The sequence below is a fragment of the Notolepis coatsorum genome (assembly GCF_963971535.1).
Source record: "Notolepis coatsorum genome assembly, chromosome: 3".
Taxonomy (NCBI): Eukaryota; Metazoa; Chordata; class Actinopteri; order Aulopiformes; family Paralepididae; genus Notolepis; species Notolepis coatsorum.
In genome coordinates, this window is record NC_140167.1 from 96313249 (window position 1) to 96337369 (window position 24121).

Sequence of the window (24121 nt, forward strand, 5' to 3'; positions counted from 1 at the left end):
AAAAGCCAGAGGTTTGCTGTTAGATTATAGCTACCTCTCTCCTATCCTCGTCTCCATCTGACTCTGACCCAGAGCCTGGAGCTACTTGAGGGGTGTGGACACGGTGGTGCTTAGGAGATGGTGTCTTCATTTGGGATTCACTGGTCACTGGGAAATATAGAGGAACATAGTCGTGCCTTTTAAGAAATGTTAGAGATATACACTGTAGAAAAGTGGTTATTACACACACACACACACACACACACACACACACACACACACACACACACACACACACACACACACACACACACACACACACACACACACACACACACACACACACACACACACACACACACACACACACACACACACACCTCAATTAGAAAGGAGCAGGTACAGTATACAAAAACAGCATGGCTGACCTTTGACCTTCAAAAGTCTCTTTGGTGGTTGAGGGGCAGCTGTCTGTTCCTTATTGTCCTTTTGAGGCACTTGCTCCTCTGCTTTGGCAACATCCCTGTGACAATATGAATGTATTTACACTATAGTATTATATATAGTACTGTATACACACAAGCCATAGTATTATATATAGTACTGTATACACACAAGCCATAGTATTATAGTACTGTATACACACAAGAGTATTATATAGTTTACACACAATACATAGTATTATATAGTATACACACAAGACATAGTAAATATATATAGTTTACACACAAGACATAGTATAGTTTACACACAAGATATAGTAATATATATAGTTTACACACAAGACATAGTATTATATATAGTTTACACACAAGACATAGTAATATATATAGTATACACACAAGTATACACACAATACATATTAGTAGTAGTATTTAGTACTATAATCAATATAATAGTATTATAATCAAAATGCAGAGGACAACAACAAAATATTCTGCTGGACCATCTGACCTGGATATTTTGGGGGTAATCTCAACATGTTCCATGATATCTGGTGCTGTATCGTAGTCAGAGGGACTGGACACTGTTGGAAATAGAGGTGTTAACAGGAGGTTCAGGATTTTTGTGAGTTTATCCTAATTTACCAAACGTATCACGCCCCCTCACAGGACACTCAAAAGGTTTTTGCACGTGTGGTTTTGTTTCTGAGGACTTTACACCCCACCTTCCAGTTACCATTTGGTAGCAATGCTAGACTATAGTAAAAGGAAATTGTATCATAATGACTTGACATAGCTGACAAATGCTAATGGGAGGCTGGTGGCAAATTCTCATAAACCAAAACACAGACGAGATTTGGGGGCATGGCACGTCTAAAGTCCTGGGCCCTCATTTATCAATGGTGCGTACGCACAGATATGTGCGTAAACCGTGCGTACGATCATTCCTAAGCAAAGTGTGGGACTTATCTATTTGAACGTGTGCTTGAGATTGTGCGTATATCTACGCACAGCTCAGACCGTGCGTACATTAACCCGACGGTAGAATAAGAAAACTGCAACACGGAAATAAGCTTTCGTGCATTAGTTTCAACACTGACGTGTTCGGTATGACCCGTAATTCATTATAGTTAATTGTAAAATAGCGACATTAGTGTAATTCTTGTCAAACCCTAGCATTTGGAATAGGTCTTTCTTTCCGAATGAATGCAGCATGGTTTATCTATAGCTGTTTTCAGATAGGACAGTATATTTGCTGAGAGAACATAATATTAACTAGAGTCCGCTACCCGAGACACATTCTCCTTGATTTGTACTGCAATTTGGGACCCAAATTTGAGAGTGGAACAAAACGCACAAATGCCACCCCCATGCACATTCAAGTCCTCTCCACCCTCGGGTCTTTGGTCCATCATGATATATTGGAGATGGATCGAGCAATAGAGACTGTTACTGTACCACCCATGTAGCTGTCAAAGCTCCATCACAAATTCAGTTATGTGAATAGAAAGGGATTCCACTCAGTCAATGTTGCGATGCGTGTTGCGATTGACTGATACATGTCATTGCTGGTGACCGGGAGGAAGGCATGCATTGTATTGAATTAAATTGTAATGTTATTACTGGGGTATCTGTAATTAAAATATCGCTTAAGTGCAGGTGATCGGGGTTATCCACTGAAGCCATAGTTAATGACTCTGACCAACCCAACGAACGACCCAACAGGAGTGCAATTATAATGGGTTCACGCGCGATCAAGAGCCCTTTAGAGCGCAGTTGGCCTGCTTGTTTGGCATGGGGGGGGGGGGGGGGGGCAGACGCAGAACACCCACCTCCAAACGCGATTAAATATTGTTTAAAGTAAAAAGCGAAAAATACTATTATTTTGTGTGTCATGTTTCCAAATAAGATTGGTCACAACGAAATGCTTTCTAGCAAAACATTTTGTTGGTTAGAATAGATGACCTCCGTTGAAATTTCACTGAGAGCAAGATTGATCACGGAGGACTCGCTCTCAGTGAAGTTTCAGGTCCGCTTAGTCCATTATTCTACATTCCATGGGGGTGTTTCATGACCATATATAATTAATTAAGGGCGGTTCAGTATGCAAATGCTTACAATCATGCACGAGCATAGGCGGTAAGAACATTGGTATTTATCAACACGGAGTGTGCGTAGGACCTGTGCATGCACGGTTGATGAATCCCAATTCTTCTGTGCGTAGAGACATTATTTTTATTTTTTTTTATTGGTCTTTTTCCCCCTCCATTTTCCTCCGATTTTCTCCCATCCCAATGTTAGTCGTATGCCAATTCCCAGTCCCTTCCTGGTCGCTGCGCTTTACCCCCCACAGTCAGATCATTTGGGAGAGTAGAGGCTACCACGTGCTTCCTCCGACACACGTCCAGCCAATCACCGCTTCTTTTCACCTGGCAGCGCGGATTCTCATTGAGAGGGCGTAGCGTGTGGGAGGACCACACTATCCCCCTCACGTCCAATCCGCGCTTAGCAGGCGCCCCGACCGAACTGTAGGAGTCGCTGTTTACAACGACCCGGACCCACCCCGCCAGCTTCTCCCACCCTCTGATACAGCCAATTGTATCAGTGCAGACGGCCAGCCAAGCTGGTGACAACCCCGGAGCTGTGAGCTGGATTCGAACAGGCGAACCAAGCTCACAGCTCCGGGGCTGGTGACGAACGCAACCTCCGCTCGACCACCTAACCGCCTGCGTAGAGACATTCTAAATTCCGTGCTTAGGAACGAAAATAGAACACTTTCTACGTATTATTGATAAATGAGGGCCCAGGCCCCGGAATTTAGAATGTCTCTACGCACAGAAAAATCGGGATTTATCAAATGTGCGTACACAGGTCGTATGCACACATGCAAGTACTCTGTGTTGATAAATACCAATTGTTCTTACTGTCTATGCTTGTGCACGTTTCTAAGTATTTGCATACAGAACCGCCCCTAATTAACCATATATGGTAAGTAAACGCCCCCATGGAAACATGCCTGTTTGTGGAATGTGGAATAATGGCTAAGCGAACTAAAAAGAGAAACGTCACTGAGAGCGAGATTGATGTCACAGAGATCATCTAACCAACCAATTGAAGGTAGAAACCATTTAGTTTTCACAAAATAATATTTTTTTGCTTTTTATTTTTTATTTAATCGTGTGCGTCCCGCTATGATTGCTCTCCTGTTGGGTCGTTGGGTTGGTCAGAGGAGTCATTAGCCGTGGCTTTAGTGGATAACCCCGATCACCCCCCCCCCCATCATTTAAGTGATATATTTTAATTACTTGATACCCCAGTAGCCTAATAACATTACAATTTAATAAAATAAAATTAGACCTAAATTGCTTTTGATTTTGGCGAGTGACGTTTTTTTTTGTTGTTCACTAATTTCTCGCCACATATCAAGCATACAAGCCTGCGTCGTTAGTAGCAAAAGCGAATGAATCTTCCCACGCTGAATAAAACCCTATATTTTCCTCAGAGACTAAATCTTGTTTTGGATTTATCCATGGTTAGCTTACTGGGGGGTCGGAAACTCAAGATTAGCCACCTGCAGGCGGCAGGGAGAGGCACGGGGTGTGACGTATATTTTAGTTGATGAAATATTAAACACAATCTACTCCAATCTCACGCTGGAACGTGCCAGTGGCCAAAAATCCCAGGGTGTAGAGATCTTGAATATGCACAGGGATGGCATTCGTGTGTTTTGTTTCACGCTCCAATTTGGGTCCCAAATTGCGGCACAAATCAAAGAGAATATGTCTCGGGTAGCGGACTCTACTTATTGTGCTCTCTGCAAATAGATCTGGCCTATCTCTGAAAACACACTTGTGACAAGTCTTTCGATAACGCAATATAAGCCATGCTGCATTCATTCGGAAATACCTATTCCAAATGCTATTGAGTTTGACAACAATTAAACTCATGTCTCTATTTTACAATGAGCTATAATTTATTATTAGTCATAACAAACTGTAATGCATGGGAGCTTATTCCATCTGTTGCAGTTTTCCTATTCTACCACTTGGTGCCATGTACGCATGGTCGGATCTCAAGCACACGTTCATATTGGTAAATCCCACACTTTGCTTAGAAATGATCGTGCGCACGGTTTACACACATTTCTGTGCGTACGCAGCATTGATAAATGAGGGCCCCGAACCCTACCTTCAACAATAAATTCAAATAAATAGATAAATAAAATCATACACTGCATTAACAGGAAAGTGTAGGTATTACTACAATGTTTCTCAAATTGGTATTATTCCAAACAAGTATAGAGCAAAGGAGTACTGTATTACTGGCATTACTTACTAGAACTAGCAGCAATAAGCGAGGCTCTCCTCCTCTCCTGCAGGTCCTGGCCATCCTGCTCAGTCAGGTTGTAGGCCTCCCACAGAGAGATACTCTCACTCTCCACATAGTCCATGGTCTCATTCTCTGACAGATATATCTGGGACTGAGGCTGGGTCATCGCCTGGGTCTGAGGCTGGGGCAGCACCTGGGTCTGAGGCTGGGGCAGCACCTGGGTCATCACCTGGGTCTGAGGCTGGGGCAGCACCTGGGTCTGAGGCTGGGGCAGCACCTGGGTCTGGGGCAGCACCTGGGTCTGAGGCTGGGGCAGCACCTGGGTGTGAGGCTGGGGCAGCACCTGGGTCTGGGGCAGCACCTGGGTCTGGGGCAGCACCTGGGTGTGAGGCTGGGGCAGCACCTGGGTCTGGGGCAGCACCTTGGTGTGAGGCTGGGGCAGCACCTGGGTCTGAGGCAGCACCTGGGTCTGAGGCTGGGGCAGCACCTGGGTGTGAGGCTGGGGCAGCACCTGGGTCTGAGGCAGCACCTGGGTGTGAGGCTGGGGCAGCACCTGGGTCTGAGGCTGGGGCAGCACCTGGGTCTGAGGCTGGGGCAGCACCTGGGTCTGGGGCAGCACCTGGGTGTGAGGCTGGGGCAGCACCTGGGTCTGAGGCTGGGGCAGCACCTGGGTGTGAGGCTGGGGCAGCACCTGGGTCTGAGGCAGCACCTGGGTCTGAGGCTGGGGCAGCACCTGGGTCTGAGGCTGGGGCAGCACCTGAGTCTGAGGCTGGGGCAGCACCTGGGTCTGGGGCAGCACCTGGGTCTGAGGCTGGGGCAGCACCTGGGTCTGAGGCTGGGGCAGCACCTGGGTCTGAGGCTGGGGCAGCACCTGGGTCTGAGGCAGCACCTGGGTCTGAGGCTGGGGCAGCACCTGGGTCTGAGGCTGGGTCATCACCTGGGTGTGGAGCAGTGGCTTAACCTGGGGTTGGGGCTGTGGCTTGGCCTGGGCATCAGGCTTGGCGTGGGCAGACTGTAGAGGGGTAATGGCTGCAAGGGGTGGGTGTATAGGCTTGTGGGGCGGTGGAGCCGGCTGCTGGGTCTGTCCTACTGTTATGTTTCCATTATAGGAGATCTCACCAAATTTGTTGACCACCTCACATGTATAGATACCACTATCCGTTGGTGTCAGGCTAGTGACCACAAGCGTGCACACACCACTGTCTGAAGTTTCAATACTGTGTCGCTCATCACTCACCATTTGCTGGCCTTCCTTCAACCAGCGTACCGTGTTGGGCTTCCCGTCCACAAGACATTCTAGATGGATGGTTCCATTCAGCTCCACACTCTGGTTCTTGAACACTTCCTTGAAGACTGGCCGCATACCTCTGCGGATCTTATAACCTTTGAATGCAGCCTGGATCTTGATGGCAGCCTCTTGCATCTCAGGTTCATCCTCAATACCGATGCTTACCGGTGTGTCTGGGGCAGGTTCCTTGGAGAGTTGTGACTCCAGGAGCCCCTCAGATGAAACAAGGGTGGATGGTTGAGTCACAGACACAATAGAGGGTGCTAAAGGCTGGCTGCTGTTATGATTGGCTGTTTCCTCAATTGGAGCATCTGAGAAGGTGTCATCATCGCCGGTGATGTAGAGAAGAGGAACCTCCTCTGTCATCTTTGATTGCTCATTCTCCTTCCCCATTGGCTTAACTGCCTGTTTCTCCTTCTGGTTCACTTCAAGTTCTTTTCTCAATGGCGTTACTGGCTGTTTGCCTGGCTGTTTGGCGTCAGGTTCCTTGTCCTCACCCTTCACTGGTGCTTGTATCTTGAGGTCTAGCTCTGCGTCCTTCAATAAAGACTTGCCTGGCTGTTTTGCCTCAGGTTCCTTGTCAACTGGTTGTTGTATGTTGAGGTCTAGCTCTGTGTCCTTCACTAAATACTTTACTGGCTGTTTCTTCTGGATTTCTGGTTTCACTTCAACCGCTTTCCCTACAGATTTCACAGGCTGATCCACATCCGTCTTTCTCACCATAGACATTGCTGATGGTTCATCATGATCCGTGTCCGTCTCCCTCGATAACTGTTTCTCCATCGCCCGTCTTGCTTTGCTTTTGGTTCTAACCGGTGGTTTTGGTGGGACAAGTTCAGCCTCTATTCCTATGATCTTCTCTGGCTGTTTTACAAACTGACTGTCCAACAGGTTTGTTGGCCTCAATGGCTTTTTCTCAGCCTCAATCTCCATTGACCTCTGTGGCTGTTGTCGTGTCTCTGTCTGGTCTTCTTCGGCATTATTTACTAAGGCCTTCACTGGTTGCTTCTCATCAGTTCCTTTTAGCAGAGACTTCAGTTGTTGTTTTCTTTCTGCCTCCCTTCCTTTAGTTCTTGCTGGCGGTTTGAGAGGCTCTTTTTCTTTCTGTTCTACTTCAGTCTCCTTTACTGTAGACTTCACTTGTTCTTTTGCAATTGTTTCTCTGCCTAGAGAAGACACCAGTGGTTTCACAGATGGTGTTCCCTGCTGTTCAATAGTACCTTCTTTTTCCAGAGGCCTCACAGAGGCCTTCACTTCCTGCTCAACATCAATCTCCTTCTCCAGAGGCCTTACTGGCTGTTTCACTCTCTGATCCACCTCAGCCTCCTTCTCCAGAGGCCTTACTGGCTGTTTCACTCTCTGATCAATCTCCTTCTCTAAAGGCCTTGCTGGCTGTTTCACTCTCTGATCCACCTCAGCCTCCTTCTCCAGAGGCCTTACTGGCTGTTTCACTCTCTGATCAACCTCCTTCTCTAGAGGCCTTACTGGCTGTTTCACTCTCTGATCAACCTCAGATTCCTTCTCCAGAGGCCTTACTGGCTGTTTCACTCTCTGATCAACCTCAGCCTCCTTCTCCAGAGGCCTTACTGGCTGTTTCACTCTCTGATCAACCTCCTTCTCCAGAGGCCTTACTGGCTGTTTCACTCTCTGATCAGCCTCCTTCTCCAGAGGCCTTACTGGCTGTTTCACTCTCTGATCAACCTCAGCCTCCTTCTCAAGAGGCCTTACTGGCTGTTTCACTCTCTGATCAACCTCCTTCTCCAGAGGCCTTACTGGCTCTTTCACTCTCTGATCAACCTCAGCCTCCTTCTCCAGAGGCCTTACTGGCTGTTTCACTCTCTGATCAACCTCCTTCTCCAGAGGCCTTACTGGCTGTTTCACTCTCTGATCAACCTCCTTCTCCAGAGGCCTTACTGGCTGTTTCACTCTCTGATCAACGTCAGATTCCTTCTCCAGAGGCCTTACTGGCTGTTTCACTCTCTGATCAACCTCAGCCTCCTTCTCTAGAGGCCTTACTGGCTGTTTCACTCTCTGATCAACCTCAGTCTCCTTCTCTAGAGGCCTTACTGGCTGTTTCACTCTCTGATCAACCTCAGCCTCCTTCTCTAGATGCATTACTGGCTGTTTCACTTTCATGTCATCTTCAACCTCTTTCTCCAAGAACCTGGCTGGATGTTTGGCTCTTCGGTCTTCTCCCCCTGAAGACTCTTTCAGCATGGACTGTATTGGCTGTTTCAGCTCAACCTCAGGGTCCAGGGCTTCTTCTGCATCTGCAGTGGGAGTTTGGACCATGTACCGTTCCTTGGGCTCTGCAGGAGCAGGCTTGGCCTTCTCTACAGCATTTGGTAAGGCAACAGTCTCCTTCGTATGAGGCGATGCCTTGGGGGGCTCCGTCTTCGGCAGGATAGGTTCTTCTAGTGCTAGGCAAAAGAATGACATCGATAATTGTGTTGGCAAACGATTGACATGTGAGGTTGTGTTGTCATTGTGCCACGAGTGTGTGGACGTCTGTAAGTTGCTGATACTGTATGTCTCTGCACCATTGCTGGATAGATACAGGTCACTGGAATACATTGCAAAGCCTCATGGTGTGACCAAGTATGGCTTTGTCAGTATTCCAATGTACAGTGTACAGTGTCCCCCACAGTGTCGTGTGATGAATGAGATATATCTAAAAGTAATTGCCAGATTGCCATAACATTTGCTTGAAGAGGAAGAAATCTATTGATTTCGGTGACCCTGTGAGTTTCCTCTTGCACCATTTGCACCATTTATAGCCTGGGTCTGTTGATATCGGCAATATTAGCAACTCTTGTTTCTGTCATCTACCCAGTAAAATGTTGCATGTGAAAGCAACAGCAAAGTGGGGGGGGGGTTGTGAGGCCTTGGTGGAGGTCTGCACTATACCGAGTGAATTCCTCTAGTTCTAAATGTGCCACACTAATATTAACATGTACTCACCTCTCACTGACACAGAAGCAGTGGTCTCTGCAGCTCCTGTGTGACATGAGTAGCTAGCACTGTCTTCTGTCTTAAGGTCCTTGATGTGGAGCTGAAGCACACAGCCATCCTGCTTCATCTCATACTTCCTGCTGGCTCTCAGAGGCAGCCTGTTCTTCTTCCATTGCACCGACACCCCAGGCTTAGAGAGCTCACAGTACAGGGAGGCTGTGCCGTCCTCCTCAGCCTCCACACTCTGCAACTCCTTCTTGAAGAATGGAGGAAGTTCTAGAAAGGATCGGTGCAGAAAGAAGGAGTTAGAGATCTTCAGCTTAAAAAGAAACAATTTTGAAGCATGAATCCATGTACAGTAGAATGTAAGAACTCAGCATAAGTTATTTTCTTCAAGAAAGCAAGGTGTGATTTATTAGGCCTTGGGGGAGAAGGCCAGAAAGCAGCAAGACCACTGTCCTCTTTGTACAAGAAAATATTTAAAGACTCTCTGTCTCTGATAGGACAGATTCCAGCGGTCAGCAAGATAATGACAAAATTATGTTGTTGGCAAATTATTTACAAGCAGTATATGAGGTTCTCTTGTCCTTGTACCATTTCAGTGTGGAGGTTTGTAAGCAACGGCCCGGCCCCGGGCCCTCTTGAGGCCGATTTGCCCATTGGCGCAACATGCCACTTTGCCGACCTCTAGCGGCTCGGGTGTGCATATTTTTTAATACAATATATATAGAATTAAAGCCCTATCTGTTGCCTGTCGATTGCTGTTTTATGCGACAAAACCCGTTCAGCGGTTCTTGAGTTACATGCCGATATGTGAGGCGTGCGCCAAAGGCTTCAGCAGACTTTACATTTTTTCTAATACCACTCCCGACTTCAGAGGCTTTAACTCTGTCAATCATTTGACGATCTCGAACATTATTGGACAGGGTTGTAACCAATGAGTGTGGCTTTCCAATGATACCCCACGTGGGGATGAGCGAATCAGGAATCTAGGTGAAAAGTTACAAGTGAAAACAGGAAGTAAAAAATGCGCCGAATGCATTGGAGTCTATGAGAAAATGGAAACCTGCACAGCTTTTATTTTCACATTTTACCAACATCGCTCCTAATCACTCATTTCTGAACGGAATTTTATGAAATCTGGACATGTACTACACAAGAATTCAGGCTATGGACCCAGGGTATTTTCTCAGCCATTCCAATTTTTTGGGAAATATACTTTTGGATATTGCAACTACTACAGAAAAACGTGAGTACACAAGTTCAAGTTCAACTCATGTTCAGACCTATGTTACTCTATTTCATTAGCACTAAAAGTAAATCTCTTTATTGTATCAGAATGTTATCTTTCAAAAGAGACCAGGCTCATGCATGTGCTATAAGTATAAAGTATAGTATTTTGTATTGCAAAAAAAGTATGCAGTCCTCAAGTTCAAGTTTAAAAATGGCCACTTTTGGGGGCGCCATCAATATACAGTATATGCATTATTGTCACAAAGACACATTTCTGGACATTCTTTGCCTTTGACCCATATTGTCTCTGATTCTGATTATAATTGTTTCAAAGGTTAGACAAATAAGATCACTAGAATACATTCTAACAGCTCATGCTGTCAATCTAAATGAGCAACACTAATATTAACATGTACTCACCTCTCACTGACACAGAAGCAGTGGTCTCTGCAGCTCCTGCATGACATGAGTAGCCAGCGCTGTCTTCTGTCTTAAGGTCCTTGATGTGGAGCTGAAGCACACAGCCATCCTGCTTCATCTCATACTTCCTGCTGGCTCTCAGAGGCAGCCTGTTCTTCTTCCATTGCACCGACACCCCAGGCTTAGAGAGCTCACAGTACAGGGAGGCTGTGCCGTCCTCCTCAGCCTCCACACTCTGCAACTCCTTCTCGAAGAATGGAGGAAGTTCTAGAAAAGATCGGTGCAGAAAGAAGGAGTTAGAGATTGTTACATCCCAATGTATATATTCCCCAGTGTGTGTCTCCATGTGTGTGTGTTCTCCATTTTGTTTCCTCCCTCCAGCCATTGTTCCCTTCACCATTGGTCCCTGCCAGGCCTGCCCTTCCATTATAGCAACACAGCACCGATTGGTGGATGGTTTTCCAGACTCCAACACTCAATCAACACCACCCAATCATGGATCACCCCACACCTGTTAAAACGTGGCTTCTCACTTCAGTCTTTCTCTCTCTCTGGCATGAGGCTAGGCCTAGTGTGATTTTGTAACCTGTAACTTTGACAATATTGCATTTCGTTTATTGGCCTTTGGTGCTTAGTGGAAATTTCCTTGTGTGTGTATGGCCACAGAGAGAGCATTGTTAGTTATAGTTTGTTTTTGTATATATTCTGCCTTTGTTTTCTGTATCATTAATGTGTTTTTCTCTCTTTCTCAGGAAGCACAGATGGGGTGAGCTGCCATTTCCTTTGGATATTGTTTTCTCCTGTTTTGGTTAGGTAAGAGTAGTTTAGGTAATGTAATTTCTTTTACCATAGATTAGATTGGGTTTATTTGGAGTATAGTGGTGTTTGTTTGTTGTTTTGGCCTGGGCTCACCCTTGAGCTACATGTGCTTCCTTTGCATCTTTCAATAAATATCATTGTTGTTTACAAACGTGGTCCATCTTTTCTGTCAACCAACTGTTATGTTACAGCCCTTTACCCTTAGACTCACAGGGGTCGTAACATAAATGGGGGCTCTGCCTGGATTTTGTAACCTGTGTTCAATTGTTGGTTGATGGATTTGGTGAACTGTGTTTGTTTACACTGGTATAGTTATTAATTAATTTGTGTGTAAAAATGGCATTTGTGTAAAAAAAAAAATAATGGCAGTTAGTACTTTTGATCTGGGGAAATTCTTGAGCAATCCTACTTGGGAAGCGCTGGATAGCTGCCGCAAGGCAGACTTAGTGGAGATTGCCACACATTTTAAACTCTCGGTTCAACAAAAGCATCTTAAACAGGATATCAGGTGTCTTGTGGTAGATAAGCTGTTGGAGCAGGGGACGCTTGTTTTACCTGTGGTCTCTGATGAACATGCAAGTCCTCCTGGTGAACCTACGGAAGCACAGCCTTCTGTATCTGAGGAGCAAGCTCATGGTGAAAGTGCTGAGAAGGCAGGTGTGAAAGTCACATTGCCACATTTTCACTTGGCCTCTCCTGTGTCATCTGGGTCTCGAGAAGGGGCCCAGGTCAAGGTTAGAATAGCCCGTCTCCAGATGGAGGCTCAGGAGAAGGCACAAGCACGTGAGGCGGAGTATCGGCTTCGTAAAATGGAGCTTGAGGCGGAAAATGAAAGGGCTGTTAACATCCGTAGGTTGGAGCTTGAGGTGGAAAAAGAGCTCAGACTGCGGGAGTTGGAGCTGGGAGACCAAAGGAGTGGATCCAACTCTGCTACACCGACTCCTCCACAAGGCCCGGGTATGTCCTCCTCCACAGCTTATTCATCACACACTTTTGATATAAGTAAACACATTGCTTTGGTGCCTCCGTTCCGAGAGACAGAAGTTGATACTTATTTTAATGTGTTTGAGCGTATTGCTGCTTCATTGCGCTGGCCAAGAGAGGTCTGGCCTTTGTTGCTTCAATGCAAATTGACTGGTAAAGCCCAAGAGGTTTGTTCAACACTTTCCCTAGAAGATAGTTTACTGTATGATACTGTGAAGGCTGCCATCCTTCGTGCATATGAGCTTGTGCCCGAAGCTTATAGGCAGAGGTTTCGCAGTCACAAGAGAGCTGTCAACCAGACCTTTGTAGAGTTTGCTAGAGAGAAGGGAACTCTCTTTGATAAATGGTGTGCAGCAAGCAAGGCCTCAGATCTTAACTATCTCAGAGAACTCATTCTATTAGAAGAGTTTAAGAATCGTTTGCCAGAGCGTATTGTAATTTACCTGAGTGAGCAGAAAGTGTCCACTCTGCAGCAAGCTGCTGTATTAGCTGATGAGTTTGCGCTAACCCATAAAACTGTGTTTGTAGATAGGCGTGACTCGTTTCTCCCCCATGATTTCTCTCAGAAACATTCTGTCCCCAACCATCCAGAATTCACACACCCCCGACCAAAAATGTCACCTCCACGCTCAAAAGAGGAGCGGACATGTTACTACTGTCATAAGCCTGGTCATGTTATTTCTGACTGTTTAACATTGAAACGTAAGCAGCAACCGTCCTCTCAGAACTTTAGACAACCCAAAGGGGTTGGTCTGATTAAAATGGCACCTGATTCCGATCAACAGATGCACAATGATCAGGATGTTCTCGATCCTTGTTTCAGGCCATTTACTTCCAAGGGTTTAGTTTCCTTGACAGGGGATCCAAAAGATCAGTGTACAGTTCAGATCTTACGAGATACTGGAGCCTCACAATCCTTTATCCTCTCTGATGTACTACCTCTGTCTGAGAAATCTTCCTGTGGTTCTAGTGTCCTAGTTCAAGGTATTGAGATGGGTTTCGTGCCAGCCCCGTTACACTGTATTCATGTACAATCTGATTTGGTCACTGGTTTCTTTAAAATAGGGGTGAGACCTTCCTTGCCAGTTAAAGGCATTTCCTTTATCATGGGAAATGATTTAGCTGGAGGACAGGTGAACGCTGTGCTGGAAGTGTTGGATCACCCAGACACAGATTCTCTGCCTGATGACTTGTCACAGAACTTCCCTGAAGTTTTTTCTGCAAGTGTTGTCACTCGGGCTCAATTGAAAAAGAGAGGTGATGAAATTAATTTGTCTGACTCTGTTTTTGCTTCAGCCTTTGTCAGGGAGGAGTTGCTGGCTCCAACTTCTGATACCGCTGACAAACCACCGACTCATAGTAAGGTACCCCCACAGACAACTGTAACTAGTTCCGACGCATTGAAGTTACCCGTTACTCGTGAAATGCTAATTACTGCCCAGAAGGCTGACCCTTCTCTTGCAAAATGTTTCTCTTCTCTTGAAACAGAACAGAGGAGAGAGTTGCATTCTTATTTTGTGGATGAAGGAGTTTTGATGCGTACATGGAGGTCCCATGGTACTAGACTGGCAGAGCATGCACAATCGGAGATAGGGCTACCAGATCAGGTACCAGACTGGAGCACTGTTTATCAGATTGTTGTCCCTGCAGTTTATCGTCAGCATGTACTGTTCTTGGCCCATGACCACCCTTGGTCTGGACACTTGGGAGTCACTAAAACATACAACAGAATACTTCAACATTTCTTTTGGCCCGGTTTGAAGTCCGATGTAGCACAGTACTGTCGTACCTGTAGTACTTGTCAGATCACCGGAAAGCCAAACCAGGTAATTCCACCTGCTCCCCTCTGTCCTATACCAGCGGTCGGTGAACCATTTGAACATGTCATAGTTGACTGTGTTGGTCCGTTGCCAAAGACCAAAGCCGGCAATCAGTTTTTGTTGACAATAATGTGTACTGCCACCCGTTTCCCTGAGGCTATCCCTCTTCGCAGAATTACAGCGCCTGTAATAATTAAGGCTTTGACGAAGTTCTTCTCCACGTTTGGACTGCCTAAGGTAGTACAAACGGACCAAGGCACCAACTTCCTGTCTAGGTTATTTGAGCAAGTGTTACAGTCCCTGGGTATCCGACATATAGTGTCCAGTGCCTACCACCCTGAAACTCAGGGGGCTCTAGAACGTTGGCATCAGACCTTAAAGTCCATGCTGCGTAAATATTGCTTAGACACAGAGAAAGATTGGGATGAGGGTGTCCCCCTTGTTCTATTTGCTGCGCGAGAGACCATACAGGAGTCTCTTGGTTTCAGTCCTGCTGAGCTCGTTTTCGGGCACACTGTTAGAGGGCCTCTGAAAGTTCTTAAAGAACGGTTCATGTCAAAGGGTGCCAGCACACCCACTAATGTTCTAGATTTTGTTAGCCAGTTTCGAGAGCGACTGCATCAGGCGTGCTCTCTCACAGAAGAAGCGCTCTCTTCTTCCCAGAGAACTATGAAACGGCACTATGACGAGAAAGCTGTTTCTCGATCTTTCCAGCCAGGTGATAAGGTTCTAGTCCTGTTACCTATCCTTGGTTCTGCTCTTTCCGCTCGTTTTTCCGGACCGTATGCAATAGACAAGAAGATAAGTGATACAGACTATGTGGTTCGCACCCCTGATCGTAAACGTCACTCTCGTGTTTGCCACATCAATATGCTTAAACCATATTTTTCCAGAGATAGTGTGCAGGTGAAGACCTCAGACCAGACAGCCGGACTGGCCGTCTCTGCTGTTGCCTCAACTCCAATAGTTCCGGACTCTCCTGACGTTAGTGGTGAGGATGTAGATGGCTTGGAGTTGCGCAATGCAGCCCATCAGGGTGCTAGATTGTCCAACACTGAGATGTTAAGGAACCTGCTCACTCACTTAGCACACTTACCTGAGGAGCAGCGAGAGGACATCACAAATTTGATTCGGGCCTACATGGCTCTGTTTGGTGATGTTCCCTCCTGTACTTCTGTATTGGCCCATGATATTAATGTTAACAATGCTGTGCCTATCAAGCAACATGCATACCGTGTTAACATCACCAAGAGGGCCATGATGCAACAGGAGGTTGACTATTTGTTAAAACATGGTTTAGCCAAGCCAAGTTGCAGTCCCTGGAGTTCACCTTGCTTGTTAGCTCCCAAATCGGATGGAACTCCTAGATTTTGTACTGATTTCCGAAAGGTAAATGCTGTCACCGTGCCTGATTCCTTCCCACTGCCCCGCATGGAAGATTGTATTGACAACCTTGGATCTGCCACCTATGTTAGCAAACTAGATTTGTTAAAGGGTTACTGGCAGGTCCCTTTGACCCCCTCGGCGTTTGTTACTCCTGACAATTTTTTGCAATATACTGTAATGCCTTTTGGAATGCGTAATGCCCCGGCCACTTTCCAGCGACTGGTGACCCTAGTCCTGGCTGGTGTTCCAAATTGTAATGCCTATCTCGATGACCTGGTTGTCTATTCGACCAACTGGCGTGACCACATGACAACCTTACAAACTGTCTTTGACCGATTAGCTGGAGCCTCCCTGACCCTTAACCTTGCCAAGTGTGAGTTCGGCAAGGCTACGGTTACCTATCTTGGTAAGCAGGTAGGACAAGGACAAGTGCGTCCGGTGGATGCAAAAATATCTGCAATCACAACTTTTCCAGTGCCTACTACTAGGCGGGAATTGCGTAGATTCCTTGGGATGGCTGGGTATTACCGTGGTTTTTGCCGAAACTTTTCTTCTGTCGTCACTTCTCTCACTAGCCTGTGTAGCCCGTCCAAACCATTCATTTGGACAGCTGATTGTCAAAATGCATTTGATAGTGTTAAAGCTCTCTTATGCAGTTCCCCTGTTCTCTCTGCTCCAGATTTCTCCCTGCCGTTCCAGCTGGAGGTGGATGCCAGCGGGGTGGGAGCTGGAGGGGTGTTATTGCAGGAAGCTCACGATGGTGTCAGTCACCCGGTTTGTTATTTCTCCCGGAAATTTAACAAACATCAACTAAACTATTCCACTATTGAAAAGGAGACTTTGGCTATGTTGTATGCGTTGCAACATTTTGAGGTGTATGTCGGTTCGAGCGTATTACCAGTGGTAGTATACACCGACCACAACCCATTGGTTTTTCTGTCGCGGATGTACAACCACAATCAGCGCCTCATGCGTTGGGCGCTCATAGTGCAAAATTATAACCTCAGCATAAAGCATAAGAAGGGGTCTGAGAATGTGTTAGCGGATGCTCTATCTCGGAGTTAAATCTCTCAAGGCTGTCGACTTGTCTGTTGCTGTCGACTCGTTGTCTGTTGCTGTCGACTCGTTCTACTGTATGTTGCTGTCGACTTGTTCTATTTTGCTGTCGACTCGGTCTGTGTTGCTGTCGACTCTGTCTATGTTGCTGTCGACTCGTTCTATGTTGCTGTGGACTCGTTTTATGTTGCTGTCAACTCAGTCTCTCTTGCCGTCAACTCGTTCTGTCATTGTTGACCCGAGTGGTTGTTGTACCAACTGCTAGTTTTTTTCATAGCTCTTTGTTTTGAGGTACATGTTATCTCAGAGATGTTATCTCGTTGTTAAAAAAAAAACATGTTTAGTTGGTGTTAAGTGTCAAACATGTTTTTGTCTATGTATGGGGGTGTTACATCCCAATGTATATATTCCCCAGTGTGTGTCTCCATGTGTGTGTGTTCTCCATTTTGTTTCCTCCCTCCAGCCATTGTTCCCTTCACCATTGGTCCCTGCCAGGCCTGCCCTTCCATTATAGCAACACAGCACCGATTGGTGGATGGTTTTCCAGACTCCAACACTCAATCAACACCACCCAATCATGGATCACCCCACACCTGTTAAAACGTGGCTTCTCACTTCAGTCTTTCTCTCTCTCTGGCATGAGGCTAGGCCTAGTGTGATTTTGTAACCTGTAACTTGTGACCTGTAACCTGTGACAATATTGCATTTCGTTTATTGGCCTTTGGTGCTTAGTGGAAATTTTCTTGTGTGTGTATGGCCACAGAGAGAGCATTGTTAGTTATAGTTTGTTTTTGTATATATTCTGCCTTTGTTTTCTGTATCATTAATGTGTTTTTCTCTCTTTCTCAGGAAGCACAGATGGGGTGAGCTGCCATTTCCTTTGGATATTGTTTTCTCCTGTTTTGGTTAGGTAAGAGTAGTTTAGGTAATGTAATTTCTTTTACCATAGATTAGATTGGGTTTATTTGGAGTATAGTGGTGTTTGTTTGTTGTTTTGGCCTGGGCTCACCCTTGAGCTACATGTGCTTCCTTTGCATCTTTCAATAAATATCATTGTTGTTTACAAACGTGGTCCATCTTTTCTGTCAACCAACTGTTATGTTACAGCCCTTTACCCTTAGACTCACAGGGGTCGTAACAGAGATCTTCAGCTTAAAAAGAAACAATTTTGAAGCATTACACAGTGAACATCCATGTACATGGCCGCCTAGTTATAGTTGAAAGTGGGGGTGCAATATTTTTTTTTTTTTTTTTTTTTTTTTTGCAATGGGTGGTTTGGAGGGGGTCCGGCACGACCCCCTCCACGGCAGATTTTTTTTACATTTAATGAACACCTGTATGTGCAATTTCCTGCAATATAGAGCCTTCAATCTTGACCAAAATAAAGCTGCTCTTTTCACTATAAAACTCAGTTTATATTGCAGTATGATAGCTATAATAATAATAACTTCACTGCGAGGGCTCTTTTAGCTAACGCTAGCTAGGCACGTATGATAGCCAATTACTATTATAATAATAATAATAATAACTTTCCCATCCTCCCAAAGCCCCTCCAGCCCCGTTCACATCCGCAGCACCAACAACAACAACAACAACTAATTGACGCTATCAATAGCCCCAGTGAGCGCGGCGGCTGAATGAATGAACACTTTATTTAACAGATTGCAGAATGGGTACAATACAGTACGGCTCAATACACACAATTGTTAAGGGGATGCAGACCAGAGAAAGACGTTTGTCTTGTTTACATCAGGGTCCCCTTTCGTGACTGTGCTGCACCGAGTGAATCCACAGTCACTTGCTCCTCAATGGGAAACCAACCTAGATTTACCATGAAGGACTGGTTCTGGCCGAACCGTTCGTTATACAAGTATCACAGAGACATTACAAAGGTGCTCACAGTTGCACGAGGGGTTCGCACAGAGATACGGGATGGTTTGAAAGCTCGGCGTTGCTAATAAATATTTTTAATATTTTTTTTATAAACTGCTCAAAGCGGCATTATTTCCGCCGTTGGGTGATCACAGCGCCTGCGCACCATCCTGTATCTCTGGATTCACTCGGTGCAGCAGCGCCGAGGCTCACCATACGAGAAATATTCAGTTTCAATCTGTTTGCGCATTTAGTATACAGTCACAGTGTTCGACTTACGTGATGATTTGCTCCATTTTGATGTAAACGCCGAAGAATAATCCTCACGAGTCACAATGTTATCCAATATCCAGCCTGAATTTTTCAAACGCTTTCGAAAAAGCCGCCTCCCCCAACATGTCATATACGTCATGCCGACGAACCGTGGCCCGTGGGCACTGGATCAAACCATTAAAGTGGGGGGGTCACACAATCTTTGGAAACTTAAAAACTTGCTATTAAGTGTCATTGCGTATTATTAATTTGATTGAAATTACGTAGTTATGGTTCGATAAGATTTATATATTGGGGGGGATATTTATGTGAGGTTTTGCCCGCTGCTCACTACCTTTTCTCTGTTTCTTTAAGCCTATACTGTTTATTTCCCTTCTATACTGTTTATTTTCCCTTCTCACTCACTCTCTCTAGCCCCCACCCTCTCGTTCCTTACCCTTAGTGGCCACACCTGTTCGATATTCTATTATCTCTCGCACCTGTGGTGGCAGGCTAATTAGTCCCCCTGTGGGCTTTAAATACCAGAGCGCTTCCCCTCGTTTTGGGGTGGGGTCGTGTTGTATACTTGCCGAGTCATATTCTCTAAACATCTAGACTCTTTCGGGAGATCCTCCGTCTGCCTATGCTGTTCCATTTTCCTGCGTCGAGATGTTTTGCTCCAGCCTTCGCCTGCTGTCGCCGTTGCCTGAGAGTGGGACTGGTCTGCGCTCCCTAGACTTCCACGGGAGGCATCCCAGTCATCCACTTCAGACCCCCCGCGCAGCTGTCGTCCTGACGCACATCCAGACCAGCGCAGACGCTCTCCAGTCCTCAGCGCGCTACGCGCTCTCCAGACCAGCGCGCAACGCGCATCTTCCAAGAACCCTCGAGCTTGGCACGCTCCTCCGTTCCAGCGCACTGACGCGCATCTCCCGGACCCTCGAGCTTGGCACGCTCCTCCGTTCCAGCGCACTGACGCGCATCTCCCGGACCCTCGAGCTTGGCACGCTCCTCCGTTCCAGCGCTCTGACGCGCATCTCCCGGACCCTCGAGCTTGGCACACTCCTCCTCGCAGACGCACCCCGAGGCGTCTCTCGGTTCCGACAGCGGCTACCCGGTGGACGACGCTCTCGCCATCGCCACTGTTCCGACGCGCACACCAAGGTGTGGCGCGCACTCTGTCTCCTCGGCTCCGACAGCGGCTACCCGGTGGACGACGCTCTCGCCATCGCCACTGTTCCGACGCGCACACCAAGGTGTGGCGCGCACTCTGTTCCTCGGCTCCGACAGCGGCTACCCGGTGGACGACATCCTCGACACCGCCACTGTTCCAGCTCCCTGTTCCGACGCGCACACCAAGGTGTGGCGCGCACTCTGTTCCTCGGCTCCGACAGCGGCTACCCGGTGGACGATGCCCTCGTCACCGCCACTGTTCCAGCACTCTGTTCCTCGGCTCCGACAGCGGCTACCCGGTGGACGATGCCCTCGTCACCGCCACTGTTCCAGCACTCTGTCCCTCGGCTCGGACAGCCAGCCACCCGGTGGCGATGCCCTCGCCCCGTTGCTGTCCCTGTACCTTTACGCATACGCTGGGTGAGTTTTGATTGTGATGTCACTCACTCAGCGTAGTGCCCTTGCCCCCGTTCCCGTTGCTGTCCCTGTACCTTTACGCATACGCTGGGTGAGTTTTGATTGTGATGTCACTCACTCAGCGTAGTGCCCTTGCCCCCGTTCCCGTTGCTGTCCCTGTACCTTTACGCATACGCTGGGTGAGTTTTGATTGTGATGTCACTCACTCAGCGTAGTGCCCTTGCCCCCGTTCCCGCTGCTGTTCCTGTACCATTACGCATACGCTGGAGCGGCCCAGATGATTTCCACCAGTCCTCCCAGTTCCTCCCTGTTTCCCAGCCCGCCTCCGCGGGCCTCAGTCCCAAGTCCTCTTTCCCTAGCTCACCTAGTCCCTAGTCCTCTCTCCTCAGTCCCCTAGTCCCTAGTCCTCTCTCCCTAGTTCTCCTTGTCCCTTGTTTACCTAGTCTCTAGTTCCTCTGTCCCAAGGCGTTCCCTTAACCTTCCCTTAGGCGTTCCCTTACCTTCCCATAGTGTTCCCTTTTCCTGCATTTGTGATTCTCCCTTAAAGGGACAGTGCCCTTTTCCCTGTTTTTCCCTTTGTTCAATAAATATCTGTTTCTTGGCAAACCATCATACCTGTCTTGTGTTGTGCGATTGGGGTCGGTTACAAACCATAACAGTACGACCCCACCAAGTCTACGACCCCAGCCAGCACAGACTGTGTATGTTGAGTTTGCCTTTTTTTTTCTTGTCCCCTCTAGCTCCCCTGTTAGCCCTGTTAGCTTCCCTGTTAGCCCAGTTTAGCTTCCTTGTTAGTCCTGTTTAGCTCCCTTGTTAGCCTGTTACTCCCCTGTTTAGCCCAGTTTGGCTTCCCTGTTTAGCTTGTTAGTCTCCCCGGTTAGCTCCCCTGTTTGCTTCCCGTTTGCCCTGTTTGACCCCCCTGTACCTAGCCAGGCCCAAGCAGCTAACCCGGTCCCTCTGCGTGGCCTCCACTTTTTTGTGTTGTTTCTCCCACTGCTAGGACTGCCCTTCAGCTAGCAAGGTCAGTATTCCCACAGCTAGGACTGTCCTTCCAGCTAGCTTGTTCTCTCATGCTGGTCCAGCCCTGTCTGCCAGCCTAGCTCCGGCAGCTAGCGCAGCCTCTATGTAGATGTAGCAGTACAGCTAGCATAGGCCCTGTAGCTATCAGTGCCTTGGCAGCTACCCTTTCCCTCTGCTAGCCTAGCTCGGCAGCTAGCGCAGCCTCTATGTTGATGTAGCAGTACAGCTAGCATAGGCCCTGTAGCTATCAGTGCCCTGGCAGCTACCCTTTCCCTCTGCTAGCCTGGCTCCGGCAGCTTGCGCAGCCTCTATGTTGATGTAGCAGTACAGCTAGCATAGGCCCTGTAGCTATCAGTGCCCTGGCAGCAACCTTCCCTCTGCTAGCCCCTTCCCGGTGCTACCATGGTTACCCCTTTGCTACCCTGCTTGCCCCTCAGTTCCTCTAGACCAGTTGCTCTAGACCAGTTCTCTAAACCAGTTCTCTAAACCAGTTCTCTAGACCAGTTCTCTAGACCAGTTCCTCTAGACTAGTTCTCTAGACCCAGTTCCTCTAGACCAGTTCCTCTAGACCAGTTCCCCCAGTTACCCCTCGGCGACCCTGTTTCTTTTGCTAGCCCCACTCTTGTGGTGGCTTCCCCTGCTGGCTTGGCCAGTACCTCTTGTTTTGCCCCCTGCCACTCTGTCTGTATTTGTTTTGGGTCGCCGGGTGGCTCCCGTTGGAGGGGGGGATACTGTGAGGTTTTGCCCGCTGCTCACTACCTTTTCTCTGTTTCTTTAAGCCTATACTGTTTATTTCCCTTCTATACTGTTTATTTTCCCTTCTCACTCACTCTCTCTAGCCCCCACCCTCTCGTTCCTTACCCTTAGTGGCCACACCTGTTCGATATTCTATTATCTCTCGCACCTGTGGTGGCAGGCTAATTAGTCCCCCTGTGGGCTTTAAATACCAGAGCGCTTCCCCTCGTTTTGGGGTGGGGTCGTGTTGTATACTTGCCGAGTCATATTCTCTAAACATCTAGACTCTTTCGGGAGATCCTCCGTCTGCCTATGCTGTTCCATTTTCCTGCGTCGAGATGTTTTGCTCCAGCCTTCGCCTGCTGTCGCCGTTGCCTGAGAGTGGGACTGGTCTGCGCTCCCTAGACTTCCACGGGAGGCATCCCAGTCATCCACTTCAGACCCCCCGCGCAGCTGTCGTCCTGACGCACATCCAGACCAGCGCAGACGCTCTCCAGTCCTCAGCGCGCTACGCGCTCTCCAGACCAGCGCGCAACGCGCATCTTCCAAGAACCCTCGAGCTTGGCACGCTCCTCCGTTCCAGCGCACTGACGCGCATCTCCCGGACCCTCGAGCTTGGCACGCTCCTCCGTTCCAGCGCACTGACGCGCATCTCCCGGACCCTCGAGCTTGGCACGCTCCTCCGTTCCAGCGCTCTGACGCGCATCTCCCGGACCCTCGAGCTTGGCACGCTCCTCCGTTCCAGCGCACTGACGCGCATCTCCCGGACCCTCGAGCTTGGCACGCTCCTCCGTTCCAGCGCACTGACGCGCATCTCCCGGACCCTCGAGCTTGGCACGCTCCTCCGTTCCAGCGCTCTGACGCGCATCTCCCGGACCCTCGAGCTTGGCACACTCCTCCTCGCAGACGCACCCCGAGGCGTCTCTCGGTTCCGACAGCGGCTACCCGGTGGACGACGCTCTCGCCATCGCCACTGTTCCGACGCGCACACCAAGGTGTGGCGCGCACTCTGTCTCCTCGGCTCCGACAGCGGCTACCCGGTGGACGACGCTCTCGCCATCGCCACTGTTCCGACGCGCACACCAAGGTGTGGCGCGCACTCTGTTCCTCGGCTCCGACAGCGGCTACCCGGTGGACGACATCCTCGACACCGCCACTGTTCCAGCTCCCTGTTCCGACGCGCACACCAAGGTGTGGCGCGCACTCTGTTCCTCGGCTCCGACAGCGGCTACCCGGTGGACGATGCCCTCGTCACCGCCACTGTTCCAGCACTCTGTTCCTCGGCTCCGACAGCGGCTACCCGGTGGACGATGCCCTCGTCACCGCCACTGTTCCAGCACTCTGTCCCTCGGCTCGGACAGCCAGCCACCCGGTGGCGATGCCCTCGCCCCGTTGCTGTCCCTGTACCTTTACGCATACGCTGGGTGAGTTTTGATTGTGATGTCACTCACTCAGCGTAGTGCCCTTGCCCCCGTTCCCGTTGCTGTCCCTGTACCTTTACGCATACGCTGGGTGAGTTTTGATTGTGATGTCACTCACTCAGCGTAGTGCCCTTGCCCCCGTTCCCGTTGCTGTCCCTGTACCTTTACGCATACGCTGGGTGAGTTTTGATTGTGATGTCACTCACTCAGCGTAGTGCCCTTGCCCCCGTTCCCGCTGCTGTTCCTGTACCATTACGCATACGCTGGAGCGGCCCAGATGATTTCCACCAGTCCTCCCAGTTCCTCCCTGTTTCCCAGCCCGCCTCCGCGGGCCTCAGTCCCAAGTCCTCTTTCCCTAGCTCACCTAGTCCCTAGTCCTCTCTCCTCAGTCCCCTAGTCCCTAGTCCTCTCTCCCTAGTTCTCCTTGTCCCTTGTTTACCTAGTCTCTAGTTCCTCTGTCCCAAGGCGTTCCCTTAACCTTCCCTTAGGCGTTCCCTTACCTTCCCATAGTGTTCCCTTTTC

General features: G+C 48.3%; 1 protein-coding gene across 1 annotated transcript in view; it reads right to left on the minus strand.

Annotated features, from left to right (window-relative positions):
• The window catches only part of obscna (obscurin, cytoskeletal calmodulin and titin-interacting RhoGEF a), a gene marked incomplete at its 5' end in the record, with an annotated part of 182792 nt that overhangs the window by 79821 nt on the left and 78850 nt on the right, over positions 1 to 24121 (minus strand). Inside the window, 5 exons of the mRNA XM_084311315.1 lie at positions 35 to 176; positions 934 to 1006; positions 4758 to 8459; positions 9001 to 9267; positions 10645 to 10911. Coding sequence (XP_084167441.1) covers positions 35 to 176; positions 934 to 1006; positions 4758 to 8459; positions 9001 to 9267; positions 10645 to 10911 — 4451 coding nt within the window. The remainder of the gene's footprint in view (positions 1 to 34; positions 177 to 933; positions 1007 to 4757; positions 8460 to 9000; positions 9268 to 10644; positions 10912 to 24121) is intronic.